This window comes from Cajanus cajan, chromosome 4 (assembly GCF_000230855.2).
Source record: "Cajanus cajan strain Asha chromosome 4, NIPB_CcT2T_4, whole genome shotgun sequence".
Lineage (NCBI taxonomy): Eukaryota > Viridiplantae > Streptophyta > Magnoliopsida > Fabales > Fabaceae > Cajanus > Cajanus cajan.
Window position 1 is genome coordinate 11,336,296 of NC_138520.1, and position 17,894 is coordinate 11,354,189.

Consider the following 17,894-nt stretch of genomic DNA (forward strand, 5'->3'; position numbering starts at 1 on the left):
ATACAAAAGAAAATATTTTTTCTAAAGCGATACAAATTTATTTAAATTAGATAAGACTGTTATAAAAATAATTTAAAAAAAAAACGTTAACGCAATTACAGAACTTCAATTCAAATTTAAAATCAGTATTTAAATTGAAACATTAATTAATCTACACGTTCAATGGTGATTTGCATTTATGTAAAAAAACAACAGTGATTTGCAATGATTTTGTCATGAACTAATTGTTGCTTTGCTGAAAAAGTAGGATGTGGTGGACCATAAGCTTTTGCCAATATTTTCCACTTCGGGCACGTGAGATATTTGTTAGATTACTTCCTATATGGATTAATATTAACAATTCAAAATAATTTCCCGAGTTATTAAATATATCAACAATAAAAATATTAATTTAATTAATAATAATTAATAATAATTATGACGTTTATTAATTAATATAATTTAAGTTTTAGTTTTATATTTTGTATTACTCATGTAATATTATTTAAATGTTTTTAATATATGTTTGTACGTAAACCCTTCCCGTTATACCAATATGGCCGAGAGCCTCAAAGACTTATGACTCATTTATCAAGATATAAGAACTTTTTACTTATTCGGCATCCCTCGCCTACTCTTTTTAGCCTCTGTCTTATATTTGACAAATTAATCATAAATCCTAAGGATCAGAAAATATTGGATCAATGGTTCATAGCGTTCTGTTGTACAAGATCCTCTTAAAGAGGCGAGTACAGAGCATACTTGCTCAAACATGTAGCACTGAGAACATAATACTATAATAGGATCAAGAGCTTTCGAAAGAGAGGAAGAGAGGTTTAGCAATCCATGAGTAATAAACACACAAGAGATTTTATTGCAAACTCGGCTTGGTTACAAACTGAAAGAGAGCCTCCTTATATAAACACGGAGGGGGATCTCATATGACTTACCAACTACGAACATTTTACACATGGGCCAATTCTAATTAGCTGACTAAAAGACGCTTTCAGTAAAGGACCCTCGTGGGGTGTGACTCATACAATCAGACAGATTATTATGACTCAGATGATAAGAACGAGTACATACAAAAAACCTACATAGTCATGACTCATATAAAATACAAGCTATCGTACACACTTATTACATACTGATGGCAGACATGATGGCAGACAGTACGTTTCATCAGCCTTTCTTGATAATGGGCTCGTGACTAGGAGAGAGATTCGGATCTAATGCATCTGAATCGGAACAACTGTCTATCATTAATTCAGCATAGTAACGATCTTCATCGTTTTCTCCTAGATCATTAGCTGTCTGGAACTGTTCATCAGGCACGTAGTACTCAGTTCTGCTCATGAAAGCATTGATACCCTGGTGGTTTGTCTGAGAAGGGATTAATCGACTGTGTGATGAGCTGGCTTCATCTTGACTCCTTTTTTGAATCTTTACTTCTTTGAGATGGTTGATCAATTGTGTCCTGTAACTCTGATCTGGAGGATATGTCTCAAAGGTTCCCCAGAAATAAGCTTCATTCTTAGACCACAGTTGTCCTGTTGGTTTCTGGAAATAAGGGCGACTGATGATGGCAATGGACGTCAAGGACTCACATTGTTTTTTGGTCTTTCCCATTTGATTCTTTTGAAAATCAAGAACCTTTTTTAACTCACTTCTCCACCATGGGAGAGGCGAGAACCATTCTAATAGAGTCCAGAATAAAAATTCTGCTTTGTCTGGATTTATCATAATATTATAAGCTGATTGTGTCTTCGGGGCAATCACAATTGGATGTTGGACAGTTTTACACCATAAGGCCCAAAGAGTTGGTTCACACAAATCCCAACCAATTTCACAGAATAATTCAAAAATTCCAGGATGGTCTTCTGTAGGATCAAACATGGATGGAGGGACGATTTTAAACTTTAAAGTCTCATGAAGATAATAAAAATAATGAGCTTTAGCAAACTGAATAATTTCTTCAGGATTTTTTGGTTCAAGACTAGAGGGATATAGCTTTCTAGTTTTTGCTGTATCAGGTAGAGGTTTTACCATGAAAATCAATGGAAAACTATAGGTGGATGATATGATTATGACTGGGTTTTGAGGTCTCGAAAGGAAGTCAGGAATGATGTAACACCCCATTTTTCTATTTCAATTTTATTTTTTAAGGGTATTTTGGTAATTTTATAAAGGGTGATAGGGGTGATTTAGTAGCTTGGAACGGGCTGTTCCGGAATTGGAACGGGCCGTTCCAAACTACCAAAAAGCATGTGATTTAGTAGCTCGGAACGGGCCGTTCTGGAATTGGAACGGGCCGTTCCAAACTACCAAGTTGTGTGTGAGTTAATAGCCCAGAACAGGCCGTTCTCAAGATGGAACGGGCCGTTCCGGACTATTAAATATGCCATTAACCCTAATTGGGAACGGGCTTGGAACGGGGCGTGACCGTTGTGGGTAATTAATGCACACCAGAACGGGCCGTTCTGGATGTGATTTTGGGCCACGTTTTAAGGGTCCGGAACGGGACGTTCCGAATTTGGAACGGGTCGTTCCGGCGTAAAAAGCCTATAAATAGAGTTGTTTGCCACTCCCAAAAAGCACGCCTCTCATTTCTGATTTCTTTTCTTCTGCTCTCTCTTCTTTCCTCTACTTTCTGCTTCAGACCGAGGGGAACCCAGCGAGGGAGATCAACTAGATCTAGTCTAGATTCAGCTTCTTCATATCCAGGTACGGAGAAAAGGGAATTATTTATATATAGAGTTACATGAGGGAATTGGGTAGAGAAAGAACCCCTTAGAATTATGAGCAATTTTAGAAATATTTTTGATTGAAGAATTATTGGCATTATTTGATTCTGTATATATTTAGGACAATAAATATATAATTTGTTTGTAAAAATGATGCTCTAGGAGAGAGAACGAAATTATAGAAAAGTGCCTGTAGGTTAGGTTTTGGAAAAATTGGATTATTTCTGTTTGAGGAATTAATTATACCATTAGATTCCGTATGTGTTGAGGATTAGAAATATATATTTAAATCGTAAGAATGATGATCTGGGAGAGAGAACAAAATCGTAGAAAAGTGCCTGTGAGCTAGGTTTTGGAACAATTAGGGGTTTTACTGTTTATGTTGAAATTATATTAAATTGTGGTAATTCCGTTGTTTATTATATTAATTTATGAATGTCATTATTATATATTTGATAAAAATTGATGATTTAAATGTGAATTACTTGATACGTGTGAAACCCATTATTTTGGACATATCTGATATATGTATGAAATTGAATTATGAGATGTTGTGTGGAATGTGAATGAGATGTGGTTGTGGTTCTTCACACCTATGACCAGGGGTGAGCACGACCTGAGATTGTTACATGAGTATCGTGACCTTGGTTAACATGTCAGGGGTGAGCACGGCCCTAGATTAGGGGTAACGTGACCTTGACACAATGTTATATCAGGGGTGAGCACGGCTCTGGATTGTTACGTGGGTATCGTGACCTTGGTTAACATGTCAGGGGTGAGCACGGCCCTAGGATAGGGATAACGTGACCTTGGCACAGTGTTATATCAGGGGTGAGCACGGCCCGGGATTGTTAAATGGGTAGCGTGACCTTGGCATAGTGTGAAGTGCAAGATTTGTGATGATTGGTTTGATTGAGAATTATGACGTGATGACAATGCATGATTGATTGAAATACGATATGTTGAAAATATTTACGAATATTAAATAATATATTGTGTTTTCTTATGTGCTATATATATAGATGTTTTCTTTTCTCACCGTGCGATTTGTGGATATTTAAGGTGAGGAAGATCTGGCTACGAGTGGTATCTAGAATGCCAACGGTTGAATTGTCGGGATGCTCTGATATTGTGACATCGGGGCAAAAAGGATTTTTAGAACATAGGTTTTTATTGTAAATATTATTTTGAAAATAATTTGAAAACTCTTGCGTTTCATTTTTTTGTTATTGTGGTTATTGAAGGATAATTTTTAAGATTCTCATGTGAACCTTTTTATCGAAATTGAAAAATTTATTTATAAGTTTTTATTATTACAATATATATATGTTGGGGTAGTAAGGGTGTCACAAATGAGGTTGTGTTTTCCCTTGATATGTTTAACAATAAAATCATACCTGGAAAACCAGTCTTTCAATCTTAGAATCTGAGGTTCAGGTGGTAACTTGTTCTTGAAATCCAGAATTTTGGGGAATGAAGAATTATCCATTTGGACTTCAAAATGATGTCCTTGCAAATGGAAATCAAATTTCTTGATTCCATTCTTTACAGCCAGTGCTTCCTTGTAGGTAGTGTGGTAATGCTTTTCTGCTTCCTTGAATTGTCCACTAGCATGTCCACAATAGAATTTCTTTCCTTGCACTTCTTCAATGAGGACTGCACCCCAGTAATGATCACTTGCATCAGTGTGGAGAATTCTTTTTCCATCTCCTAGGATTTTTAACGCAGGAGGATCCTGTGCGATCTTTTTTATTTCTTGAACAGCCTTGGTTTGTTTTGGTCCCCATGGAGGAGGATCTTTCTTCAGCATTTTTGAGAGAGGACTGGTGTATCTCACAACTTTGGGAATGAAATCCCGAATTTAGTTTATGATTCCAAGGAATTGTTGGATCTGTTTGATAGTTAGATTGTCTTCAGGAAAATTGAGTAATTCTTTAGCAATATGGGGTTGAGGTTGATATGTCCCCTGAGAGAACTTCATTCCCAAGAAGTCAATTTCTTGCTGTGCTAACTGTATCTTCTTTTCTGAGAACATTATCCCATACAGATTTGCTCTTTCTAGGAATTGGCTCAAAAGCTTCTTGTGACTCTCCATGTCTTTGGAAAATAAGAGGATATCATCTATGTAGATAATAGCATTGTCTAGGAGAGGTTCAAGGATTTTTGTTATTGCTTTTTGAAACAATGAAGGTGCTACCTTCAAGCCGAAAGGTAGAACAGTCCATTGATACTGTGCATTGGGTATGCAGAAGGCTGTCTTGTGTCTTTCGCTAGGTTCAACTCCTAATTGCCAGAATCCGAATTTGAGATCAAACTTGGAGAAGATTTTTGATTCTTTTAGCAAGATAGGCAGAGTGGAAGTCTTGGGTAAAGGAAACTTGTCATCTTTCAAGAAATGGTTGAGGGGTTTGTAGTCAACAACTAATCTCTTTTTCCCTCTGAGTCGTTCTGATCTTTTTTCTACATAGAAAGCGTGACACGCCCAGTTTGATGTAGTATGCTCAATGAGACCTTGTCTGAGCAATTCTTGACACTCTTGTTTGGCTAGCTTAAGATCAGATGGAGACATGCCTGGATGGGATGCTTTTGTCGGATTTACATCCTCATTCAGCTTGAATGGTAATTGTACAAAGAAATCAGGATTCTTCCAAAGTGGATTTGGATGAGTGAAATCTTTGTGGTTATCTGAACATAAAGACTTCAACTGTATCTTGATTTCTTCTAATTCTGGTGGAGCTTCAAAAAGAGAATATAGCTTGCTGCAAAGGTCTTGAATTCTCCTTTGAATCTGAGTCCTGTTGGATGGATGTGTAGTTTATGCGCTTGACTGAATACATCCATTCCTATAAGAATATCTTTGTTGGGTAACCGGGTTCCAACAACTTTAGACCAAATCATGCAGTCTCTAAAGAGACGAATACCTATTGGTGCTCGGGAAATAACCTCTGTTTTGAAGGTTTTTCCATCAGCAACTATAAAGAAGGTATCTTCCTTTCTCCATAAATGAGGAGGCAAGATTTCTGGGTTCATCATTGTCTTTGATGCTCCTGTATCAAGAAAACCTATGACTTTGATAGGCTTTTCATATTTAGATGGTAGGATTTCAATCTCCACATTGGGGTGTGAAGGAACAACAGTTGTCATACTATCAAATTGATCGACAGCGAAGATAGGAACTGGTTCTTCCTCTTGACTATCTGTATCACTGCTAGAGTCATCTGAGAAAGAATCTTGTAGAGCAAAGGCAGTATCTTCATCTGCAGAGCTTTATTCTGAGTAGAGAGATTCTACTTCATCTCGGTCATTTAAATGCAAAGATGTAATCATCTTTATGGCTTTTTGAACTTTGTTTGGGCAGGACCTAGCAAAATATCCCTTTTTCCCACAGATGTAACATCTTTGTCCTGGTTTTTTCCCCCGAGTCTCCTTTTTCTTAAAAAACCTATATGGTTTTTTATACTTCTTCTTCTTGAAACGAGATTTGAAATTCTTGCCTTTGAATTTGTTTTTTGGACAGTGGCATAGGTCTTTGTCTTTGCACTTAATCTCCAAGAAGGTTTTTCTGCAAGCTTTGGCATACTTTCCTTTATCTTTTAACATGTTTGAGAAGTATTCATGTTGTCGGCAAAGCTTATCTACAGCCTCTTGGGTCATCTGATGGATTCGACCCATTGTTAGGCATGTGAAGTCTTTATTCATAGCAGCAGCCATTCTGGCTAGTTCTGGCTGAATTTCTATAGGGAGTGAACTGACATAAGTGCTTTTCAAGCTTGGATCATTAAGACCGTTAAGAAGATAGAACCTTTTAAGCATTCTGAGATAATGCTTATCAAGGTCTTTCATCTTAAGTGAACAACACTTCATCTCGAAGAATTCTTGTCTGATTTTTCTGTCCGTGAGAGATCCATCTCCTATGAATTCTTCATGCAGTGCTCCTAGGACTGCAGCTGTATTTCCTAGTTCATGAAATGTGTTCTGACCAACTGGACCTAGGTTGGCATACCATTCTTTTAGGATTCCAGTCATCCTACATCCAAATTCTTCAATGATCTTGTAGGATTCAGTATCTCCTTTCATGAATCTAGTGTCTAGCCAAGCTCCAAATTCAATCAGCCAGGATCTCCATTGGCTTGGATCAACATCATCAAGAGTGCACCAAGGTCCTCTAGTTGGCTTGGTGGCCCCATTTTTGGGGCTTTGTATGGGACTTTCGTTAGGTGATTCATAAATAGGATCTTGTCTGGTAGATGATGCCATTAAAATAGAGAGATCTGCCAAATGTGCTTTTGATGAAGCTGTAGTAATGGAATCTTCATCAGATAGATCTGTGAGAAGATCGTCCTCTGATTTGGAACCTTCAGAGGTTCCTAAAATAGCAAGTTGTTCTTCTTTTTTGATCATCATCTGAGAATAAGGGTCTTGAGAGTCTTGGAAATAATGACCCTTTCCGGAATCATGCCTTTTTGGAGATGACGTTGGGGTAGATTGAGAAGACTTGGAGTCGTCTTCTATTGATTTGGAGATTTTCCTTGAACTAGATTCTGTCTTTCGCCATTGCCAATTTGCAGAGGCAGTGGGAATATTGTAATGTGGTCTTTCCGGTTTAGACCATGAGACAAATGGTGCTTTGAACAGAGAATGAGACACTGGTGCAGGAGGGTGCAAAAATGCGTAAGGATCCACAGAAACTGGATGAGGCTCCAAAGCCTTCTTTTGTTCTATCTGTTCTTCCAGTTGGAAGAGTTGAGCCTTTAGACTCCTGATTTCTCTATCCTTTTTGCTTATTACTGCTCCAAAAGGAGTGTTTCTTATTTCACTTTCTAGCCTGGAAATGTCAGCAGTTAATTTCTGGTAATATGTCTTCATCTTGGATGAGAGATATTCCAGCTTGTCGTCTGACTTTTGTATACTGCTTGATATTTTTGTAATGTTGTCATCAATCCTTTTCAGCAGAGAGTTCTGTGCTTGGGCATTTTCTGTTTGCCAATTGAGAACTTCTTCAGCTTGACTTAGTACTTTTGGTTTTCCGTCAGTACCAATCTCAGAAGGAATGATGGTGGGTTTGGTAGAATACCTCGTATTGAGATTTATTTTTCTTTCCAAAGGAGGAAATTCTATATCTTTGTTTGCTTCAGAAAACATGAAACATGGTGTTGGTTTAGGTGTTGGAGGGGAAAACCTTTTCACCTCGTCTGAACACCTTAGTGAAATCATATTAAAGGAAGATCTGCTTTGTTGATTGGGCCGTCTGTTGAGAGAAGGCCTGTTTTGTGAATCTGACCTTATGTTAGGTTGAGGTGGTGACTTACAGGGTGTATCCCATTCATCATCACTGTCACTATCTGATTCACTGTCTTCTTCCTCACTGGTGTCTCCCGAGTGCATCCAGCAATCACATTCGGGGTCACACATCTCTGGGTTGACATCCCAGATAAAATGGCCATTGATACGGTCAGTGTAGACTATCCTTCCATCGGCATAAACAGAGTCGATGGGTATTCTTCTTTCTTTGACAAATGGTTCTAACATCATGGTTTGGAAAATTGGACCTGAGGGTTTCTCAGGTTGTTGGAAGATTGTTCTGACCGTTCCGTCAATGGATCTTCTGAAAGTTGCTTGGTCCGTCTGAATTGGCTTTCCATGGTGCTTATGGAGATTCTCATAATTTGTCACCCATTGTAATGGGATGAGCTCCTTCAATTGTTCCCTAGAAATGTTTCTAGGAACCTGGACGATCGAAGGGCTTTCTTCTGCCTGGTTTGCAAGAACAAATAAGGCGCTATCATTGATGCTAGGTAAGGCCAGGTTGACTGCATGAGTCTGTAGCCTATATATGATCTGATAATGAAGAGTAGCACAAACAACATCGGAGGTCTGGGCAGCTCCGGTTATCTGGACTTGGACCTTTAATCTTTCTGGTACAATGGGGTCTCTTAAACTAACATTGTAATTGGGGAACAATGTTAGGACGACACTTCCAGCATGGAGTGTAGTCAAGACCGTACCTATCACAGCATTCTCATAGTGAAGGTAGCTAGTGTCTAACAAGGAAATTCTTGACGAGACAGGAAGTCCTCGTCTCCCGTGAAGGGTAAGCATCAACCTGATGGTCCCATAGTGAAGGTGGGTGTAGCCATTAGTTCTCTAGTGTTGGATGAGTTCTCTAGGAATTTCAATGGTAACATACTGTTCTTCAGAAGTAGCCATTAAAGAACACTGTTCCATCTTAGAAGATTGAACATATTCTTTTTCATGTGGACGTGTGGTTCTCACCAACTGCCTAATAGATCTTAGAGTAGATCTTTGGCGTTTGAAGATATTATATGGACTCAGAAGAGGGGCAGTGCTCTCAGAAATCTGAGCATCCTCAGGGATATAAGAGAATTCAACTAGATTTTCGATTTTTGGGGCAAGGTTCTAGAGACATGATTGGGTAAGGATAGGGAGGTATTTAGAAAGGCGAGTTGAGTTTCTGAGGTAGGATTTTTCATGGTAGTAAAGTCTCTCTTCTACTCACTCTGTCCTCTAAAATAGTATTATGGTCTCAGTTTTACGAGTTTAGGCTCTGATACCAATATAATATTATGGGCAGAGACACATTTACATGGCCTCTGATTTTTTTTATTAATTTATAATGTATTTAGTAATTTATTATATAGGTATAATTTATCTGAGAGTTTAATATCTATAGTAATAATAAATGTGATAATTTCATTTAGTTTCCGCTTTTATTTTTTTTATAAAATAATTTATTTTTATAATAATTATCCTTTTTCATTTTAGATAAATATTTTATTCTCTTCATTATACTCTTCATTGTAAATATAATTATATTTTTTAGGAAAATATTTTAGTATCATTTTTTTTAATTTTTTTTATATTTATTTGATTATAATTAATTTGATAGTTGAAGACTCTTTTTTTTTTTTGTCAATAAAGCAAACTTAGACATCCTATATAAGTAAATAACGGCTTAAAATTTCATATATATATATATATATATATATATATATATATATATATATATATATATATATATATATACCGACAAGTATTTTCTTTTCAGAACACTATTATTTGTGTATGTTTGTTTTTTTTTATTTATGGTTTTTTCCCTTTTTTTTTTTTACATTGTTTATGAAATTATGTTTCTTTCTTAACTGCATATGACATTTTGTTAACTATGGATAAACATGATTAATATAAAAGATAATATAGTGAGTAATATAATTTATTATATTTTAATAACATAATTAATAGAATTTTTCTTAACTAGTTTTTTTCTATGAAAACCATTTTTATTATAAATTCACACATATATATATATATAATAAAATTATTTTTTCAATTGACCCTCTAATTTAAAGCTTTGGCTTCATGAATAGTGATGGAGATGAAATTATATTGCAAAAGATGGGTTATAATCACCCATTAGAACAAGTCAAAGGAATAAAACTGACAAAAGGTCGAGAACTTTTGAATTGCAATGTTATTTCTATGATTTAGAAATGTGTTATTCAAAGTTTGTTTAAGCATGTATTGTGTAACATCTAATTAATTAAAATAAGTCTTGTTAAAATTATAATAGTAGATAAGTAATAAAATGTAATGGGCTTGATTAACAAGGGAGGGAGCAAGGCCCACGAAAAAAATACCCATTAACAAGTTCAATAACAATAGTCTAATAGATACATGATGAGTGCACCAGGTGTTTCATGAATTGTGACTTAGAAGAAAGAAAGAGATATGAAAGGGGTTCTACACTTCTAAGTTGATTATCATGATTCCTTGCACGATTGAGAGAGTTGAGTGAGGATTTGTGACATTATATGGTATATGACTTGTTTGTGTGCCTAAGATTGAGAAAAGATAAAAAAAAAAAAAAAAAAAAAAGGGAAAAGGGAAAAGGAGGCCATGAGAGTTTCCTTCATCCAAAATTCATGTCCTAGATGAGCATGACCATGTTTAACTCAAACATCAAACACCGATACAATCTAAAATTTAAAACAAATTTGTAGTTTGAATTGTCGAGTTGTTCAAACATTACAAGAGCAAAATCCATTATTATTATTGTTATTTTTATTTTTATTGTTGTTAGAAAGTGAAAGTGAAAATAAGGTTTTATTTATTTCGACTAAAGTAGTCATTTAGCACTAAAATAGTTTAGCTTCTCTGTGCAGGAAGCTTAAATAAAATACATCAACCGTTCAAATTTAGGCAAAGAAGATATGGCTTCTATGGCAGTGCCAAGAGGCCATGCTGCTTCCACAACAGCATCCTGATATTCAATTTCAAGTGCCACTGTAATCTCTTGCAAAGGATCTAGGCCTACAAACAAATGGAAAAACAATTAAAAACATATATATACACACACAATATTAATTAATTCCAACGTATATCAACTTCAATTCAATTCTCATAATAGGGGTTAGGTTTGCGTAATATGCACACATTTTTAGATTTAAACTCTTATACTATCAAATAGAAACATTTATATAATAGTGCAAAAAACCTACCAAATCCATCAACAAGCAACGCATATTGATATGCACTATCGATGCACACATATGGAAGTTTGTCCTGAGTAAGAAGTGGATAAACGGATTTGACATCTTCAAATGCTAATCGACAAGCTCGCTTAGCCACACTTTCAAAATCTGCTGGACGAACTATGCCACTGGGTGCGTTTGCATCAATGATACCAACCTATAATAGAAAAATAATCTAATTAACATGGCCTGAGGAATAGAGTCAAAATTAGAAGCTTATGCAATGATTAACTAAAATATTATGTAGTTATTACATCTTGGGCTAGGTAAAAGAAAGATGAAGTAGCATAGAGAGTTCTCTGTCCACTTCCTCTTCCACCATCCCATATCCCACCAAATGTGCAATTTGGATGAGAACATGGCTCGTTCACTTTCAGAGCTTCCAAAACTATCTCTCTGCATTTTTCATAGCTAGATCCAGAAATCGGAGGGAACAATGCATACTCCGCTCCTGAATATGTGTAGGTCCCTTTAAAGAACCAAAAACAAACACTTCACTTGTCATATATTGGCATGTTATACACTTCCTTCAACAAAGATATATACATGAATACTCACAATAATTTCACATTTTGTCACCATATATTATCTATCATATCTATAGATATCTATTAATTAACACACATATACACCCATACATCTCCGTAAAATATACTTTTTTTTATCATTATTTATAAAACCATTTTAATTAATTTGCACCTTTAAGAAAATAGTTAATGTAATTAATTATATTAAATTTGTCAATAATGTGTATTATTCTATCAAAAGTACTCTTAACTATATATTTTTTTTTTAAAATTATTTATCTCTCTAAATTATTTCTCACTTAAGTAATTAATTTTAGTGATTGAGAGAAAATAATTGAGGTAAATGTACAAGGACATAAGTTGAATCCTCATCATATTGTCTTTGTAATTTTTTTATATAGATAAAAAATTTAAAAAATTAATGTTTGGAGTGAGAATAATTGACTAAAGGTACTTTAAGAAAACAATAATTTAATTTGTGCATCTAAAATATTAGAAATGAACTTATAAAATAGTACAAGAAATGTTTTGAAAAGGGTTTTATGAATAGCAATGATGGTGGTAGTATTATTCTAAATATATATGCATCGATCCAAAACAATATGTTTACCATAATAGCCATCTAAAACGCAAGGGTTAGCATAACCATCAGTGACCTTCAAAATCTCAGCACGAGCTGCTTCTTTACCATAGTGCAAGTAACTGAAAAAGATGTTAACAACTATATATTAACCATGACATTTGTCACTTATATATATTCATCTAGAATTTAAAAGTAATTGCTTTAAAAGCATGTAAATCCAAACTTAATAATCCCATGTGTGTGTAGGTATGAAGAATTAGACAAGAAACCTGTGAACATAGAGATCGTATTTCTTTCCCTTGACTACTAGTTTCTTTATGTATGGCTCCTCCCCATCAGGTACTTTTGGGGCATTTTTCGCTGTGTTCCTTGAAACCGCATATGCCATTTGAACTGATCCACCTCCAAGATCAACTACTCCCACTGTCTTGGTAAACTTTTTTCCCAACTTCCCCAATAGATAGTTAATTGTCAACTAGAATTGATAAAGATGAAAGATAATTAGTGTCAAAATACGGCTACACCATTCAAATACAGTCCAAAGAATACCCAAAAACAAAAAATAAAAAATCATTATTTCTTTATTGAAAAATTATCATTCATACATTCATTTTCTCTTCTATCTTACTTTCACTTCTTTTTATTCTTTATTTCTTTCTTCTTTTTTCCATTACGTCACCTATATATCACTTCTCTTTCTTTCTTTCTTTCTTTTTTTTTTATCTTTTTTTTTTTTTTATCTATCTCCTAATTCCTCTCCCAATCCACTCATTTAGGCGAGTGAATATCATTACTCTTCTTAATTAACAGATGAAGAGATATAATAAAAGAAATGAATTGTAAAAATGTCAGATGGTATGACAAATATTGTAATATATATCTTATAATGACTAGATAATTAATATTATTTTATTTTTTATTATTCAATTATAGGGTTACAAATTTTTAAATGCATGGTGGATGGATCATGGGCCCTTACGAGTATAAAATAGCAGCCTTCTTTAGTCTTTTGTGGCGGTGTTTTCTGGCCATGGGATTATTAGTGTATGGTTACATCAAGAGTAAACACCTTTTATTTATTTATTTATTTAATGACAACTACTCTGACATATTATCTTGTGCTATGATGGGTTTCTTTTTTGTTAACTATGTTTTTGATTTTATTTCTTTATCACCCACAGCTATATATATAGAATTATATTATTCACATAGTATTTTATACAAAATACAATTTTTATATTGTTATTAACATTTTTCCCGGTCTTTCTTTATCACATTTATCATTGTATATCTTAAATTTTTATTTTTTCTCATCTCTTTTTATTTATAACTATTTTTTTTTTAAATTCTAACAATAAATTTCTATATAATTTTATAATAAATATAAGAAATTGTAACAATGTAATCAGAATTTATGAATGTATCAACTCAAAAATAAAATATGTTCATCCTTAAGAAAAATAAAAACTTTGTAAGATACTTTTCAGAAGGTGTTACTATATAATATAATTTCTCAAAAATTAATATCATTTTGTAATTTGAAAGATATTGATAAGAAAATATAGTATGGTTAAACGGTCATGAGATATATCACATGTTTTTACCAAGTGTTTTCTTTAAGTGGGTAGGATAAAAAATTTTAGAAAACAAAAATCTGTGTTGAAGCAAACACTTTCAAATATGTTCAAGATCAGGCAAACAAATTTTAAAAACAAAAAAGAAAATTTTTGAGAAAGGATCTTGGCAAAGTGGAAGTGATGGTTTTGGATAGATTCAGAAGTTTTTTGGTCTAAGTTTATCTTATATATATATATATATATATATATATATATATATATATATATATATATATATATATATATATATATATATATATGATCCTTTGGATCACGTGATTTCATATAGATGCCAAAATTCATTTTTTATTTGGTGGGCTATTGGAGGAGTTTCTTTAATTTGTTCCTCCTTTATGTATACTTATGTGCGGTGGAAATGGGGCACAGGTAAAGATTTGGCATGATTACCATTTTGGCAATTTTACCCTAAGGATTCATTTCCAAGATTATATTTTCTGTGATAAGAGCACGTGTTACTTATATGGGAGAGCATAAGAAGTGATGTTGGAAATGAAAGTAGAGAGGCAAAATTTGTTTGTGGGCAAAGATATTAACTCTTGTGTAGCAAGATATTTCGATGGTAGAGTTAGTAACTTGGTAACAAGAATCCTAAGGTTTATCTATACAATTAATAAAAGTGATTATTTTATTTATTGCATATATTTTTTGAACCATTTATCTTTATATATATTTACATATCATATTATTCTTTCTTTCTCAACCTTTTTCAAAACACTCCTATAATTATATTTACTCAAAAATTTATTATTAATCATTTATTCTTATTTTTTTTTTATAAAATTACACAACGGTACAAAGTGTCTTTTTTATGTTAATATATAAAAATATACGCAATGAGTAGGGATGGAAGGAATAGTTCCAACATATATTTTATGTTAATTAAATCTACTTTCTCCTATTTGCAAGCTGAGCTGAATCATGGGGGTCAATGCTGTTCACTGTTTAGGAATTTTTGGTTGCTTTACCATTTATTTGGTGTCTACAGGTGAGAGTTGAAATTTTTTTTCTATACATAATTAGACACAATAACTCAATTTATAAATTCTTAACTTTTCTTTATCCCAACTAGCGGTGGACTTTTTTTTTCTTTTTATTTTTCGACATTTGACGATCAAAATCATTTCTTTCAACAAGATAGCTTTTCTTAAAGATAAAAAGTTTACAAATTTTAGACATGCCATTACATGGTCTATCCGAATATAAATAATAAGATTATTATTTGAAGGGAGTTTCTTTCGTTTAGATTGGTATCTTAGCTCTTGTTAAAGCAAGATCACAGTCCAAGGGTGGGTGTTGAATTGGGGTGTGTGAGTCCAATCAATTGTATTAGAAAATGTTAATTTTGCTTTCAGGTAAGCCTTTCGTACTTACTTTAATATATATTTTCGTCGAAAAAAGGAAAGCGAGACTTGCAATAAAATGAATGAACTTTTTTTTTTAAGAGGAAAATGAATAAAGTTAATTGATTAGGAACATAAAGAAATGTCATACCCATAGATAAGAACCTTCTTGGGTGCCATCAATAATGGCTACCGCATCAGATTGAACGTTTAGTGTACTTCGGTTCTTGAACAGATCCGTAACCTAAAATATAAGAAAACGAACACTTAAGACGTTGAAAGCCTAGTTAACAAGATGAGCTAGAAAATTAAACTCATGGTTACCGCTTGCAATATTTTTTCGGAAGCATCCCCATCTAAAAGCCTTAAACCTGCTGTTGCCTGCATAAGCAGTTCACAGTTCACACCATAAAAAAGTATCACTTTGTGCATTTTCAATGAAATTCTTATATATATACGTTCTTAAAGTTAAGCACCGAAAATATTATATTAAGCAACTCTCACCAGGTTTGCTTAAAAATTAAAAATAAACAATTTTCTTAGTCAAAATGATAATTTTTGCATCAGTGAAGTAATAAAAAGACGTACTGAAAATACTAGAGTGGAGTATTGGGTGTATCTAAATATTATGTAACAGTTAATAAAGGACCTAAATTGAGTTTTTGTATTAAAGATGCACAAATAAGTGACAATTCATAGAGAAGAAAAAGAAACACTAACCCCAAGTTTAAGGGGTGTCTTGGGGTGCAGCTCCACAGGGACAACATTTTCAGCTGCCTCTAAAAGTGGAACCAGAGATTCTGCGGCTTCTTCAGGATCACTAGCATATGAACTTAAACCTGGTGTAACCTACATATCCACCATAAAGAAGAACCAGCAAGTAGTTAATTAAGAATAAAATGATTAATTAATTAATTACTATAACTTATATGAATTAATGGATTAAAAAAGGTATATATATAACTTATGAAGCAAAATCATAGGCCATCACCTTTTTGTAAAACTCGAGATCGTTGCCAATGTGAAGGAGTTCTAAGTTCTGGTCAAAATGGTAGACATGAACACGACTCCCAGTGCTACCAGCATCAAAGATGACAGCATAAGAGGTTATGTCTTCTTGTTTGGGCAAGATCTTACGATTAGTTCGAGGGATGTTTCCAATATTTTGGGATGAAGAGAGTGCAGGCATTAACAAGAGTAGAAAAGTTATGATAGTTGAAAAGTCCATGTTCTTGTTCTTAGTCCCTCCAGACAAGAGCCAAACCATTCTCAAAACCTTCTCACAGACTCACTGAACACTCCCTCGCGTATATAGTGGGAAAAGAACCTTCGTAACCACTCCCACATATAAAAACATGTGCACATAGAATAATAATATTTCAATATTATCTTTTAAGTTATTAGAGACTATCTGTTAACATCAACTATAATTCTAAATCTTATATTTCAAATATTTTTTTTAATATAAATCTAATCGATTTTGAATATAATGTAATATTATATATATGATCATAAAATTATTTAATATTTTATTATATTATTTTTGGAACATATAATATAATATTTAAAACATGTGTAAATATTTATTTTAACTTAAATATTTAAAAAAATTTAAATCATGTCAAATTTGATATATATAATTTTGAATATAATATAATATAATATAACGATTGAATCGGTTAAATTTATATTATATAAAAAGTTATTAAAAGTATAAAATTTGGTATAAATTTTTAAACTTACACATGTTGTATTCCAACTATTTAATTATAAACATTTCATCAATAATACTTATTATTATTTATCTTTATCTATGTTCCTACCAAATCCTATTATCATAATTATATTTTTCATAACATTGTACCTAAGTGAATTGGGTAAAAACTTACACCTTTGTATTCCAACTATTTAATTATAAACATTCCATCAATAATACTTACTATTTATCTTTTTTTTTTTGTATTTTCCTATCAAATCCTATTATCATAACTATATTTTTCATAACATTGTACCTAGGTGAATTGGGTGAATTATGAGAGTCTTTGGTTAAAGGTCCAATTGACCTTGAGAGGAAAGGTGTATAAGGTTTCTTCTACGAGTTGAGCTTCATAAACTCAATTTCTTAGAGACCTTAGAGAGAAAAAGTAGAGTAAGAAGCTCTAGATTTTTTATACTTCCTCTCTTTTTTCTAGATTCCCTAGAGGCGGGAGAGGCTCTTGTTGATCCTCAGGGTGATGATCTAAAGACATAGGAGTTGAGGATTGGTGCACGTGCAAAGTTCTTCTCTTCCTCTTTCATTTCTTCTTCTAGGTGGCTAGGAATTGATGTAAGGGAAGCTAGACTCAATTCTTGTTGAGTTGTTGGGTTGTATGTGCCTGAGATTGTGTAAAATTCTTGTTTGTTTGGCAAAATCTAAGGTGAGATTTTAATGCGCGTTGAGTTCTTGGTGTTTTGAACTCATAAGGATAATTTTGGTGAATGATGCAAATTGACTTGCATGTGTTGTTTCTTGATGATTTTGAGTTGTACATGGTT

At 33.4% G+C, this 17,894-nt stretch overlaps 1 protein-coding gene across 1 annotated transcript; it reads right to left on the reverse strand.

Moving 5' to 3' along the window:
- Positions 1–10,825: 10,825 nt before the first annotated feature.
- Positions 10,826–16,667, reverse strand: LOC109802056 (nucleoside-triphosphatase). The gene is made up of 9 exons (XM_020363263.3): positions 16,351–16,667; positions 16,080–16,208; positions 15,684–15,740; positions 15,511–15,603; positions 12,652–12,857; positions 12,410–12,501; positions 11,527–11,741; positions 11,240–11,429; positions 10,826–11,051 (listed from the first exon to the last, which is right to left on the reverse strand). The coding sequence occupies exons 1-9, from the start codon at positions 16,624–16,626 to the stop codon at positions 10,909–10,911; spliced, it is 1,401 nt and encodes a 466-aa protein (XP_020218852.1). The 5' UTR covers positions 16,627–16,667; the 3' UTR covers positions 10,826–10,908.
- Between the last annotated feature and the right edge of the window lie 1,227 nt (positions 16,668–17,894).

Coding starts and splice junctions, on each gene's coding strand:
- LOC109802056 (XM_020363263.3), bottom strand. CDS start 16,626: ATGGTTTGGCTCTTGTCTGGAGGGACTAAGAACAAGAACATGGACTTT. Junction 11,742..12,409: donor CGTTTTAGATGGCTATTATG/GTAAACATATTG, acceptor GGTTCTTTAAAG/GGACCTACACATATTCAGGA. Junction 11,430..11,526: donor TCTTTTACCTAGCCCAAGAT/GTAATAACTACA, acceptor TTTCTATTATAG/GTTGGTATCATTGATGCAAA.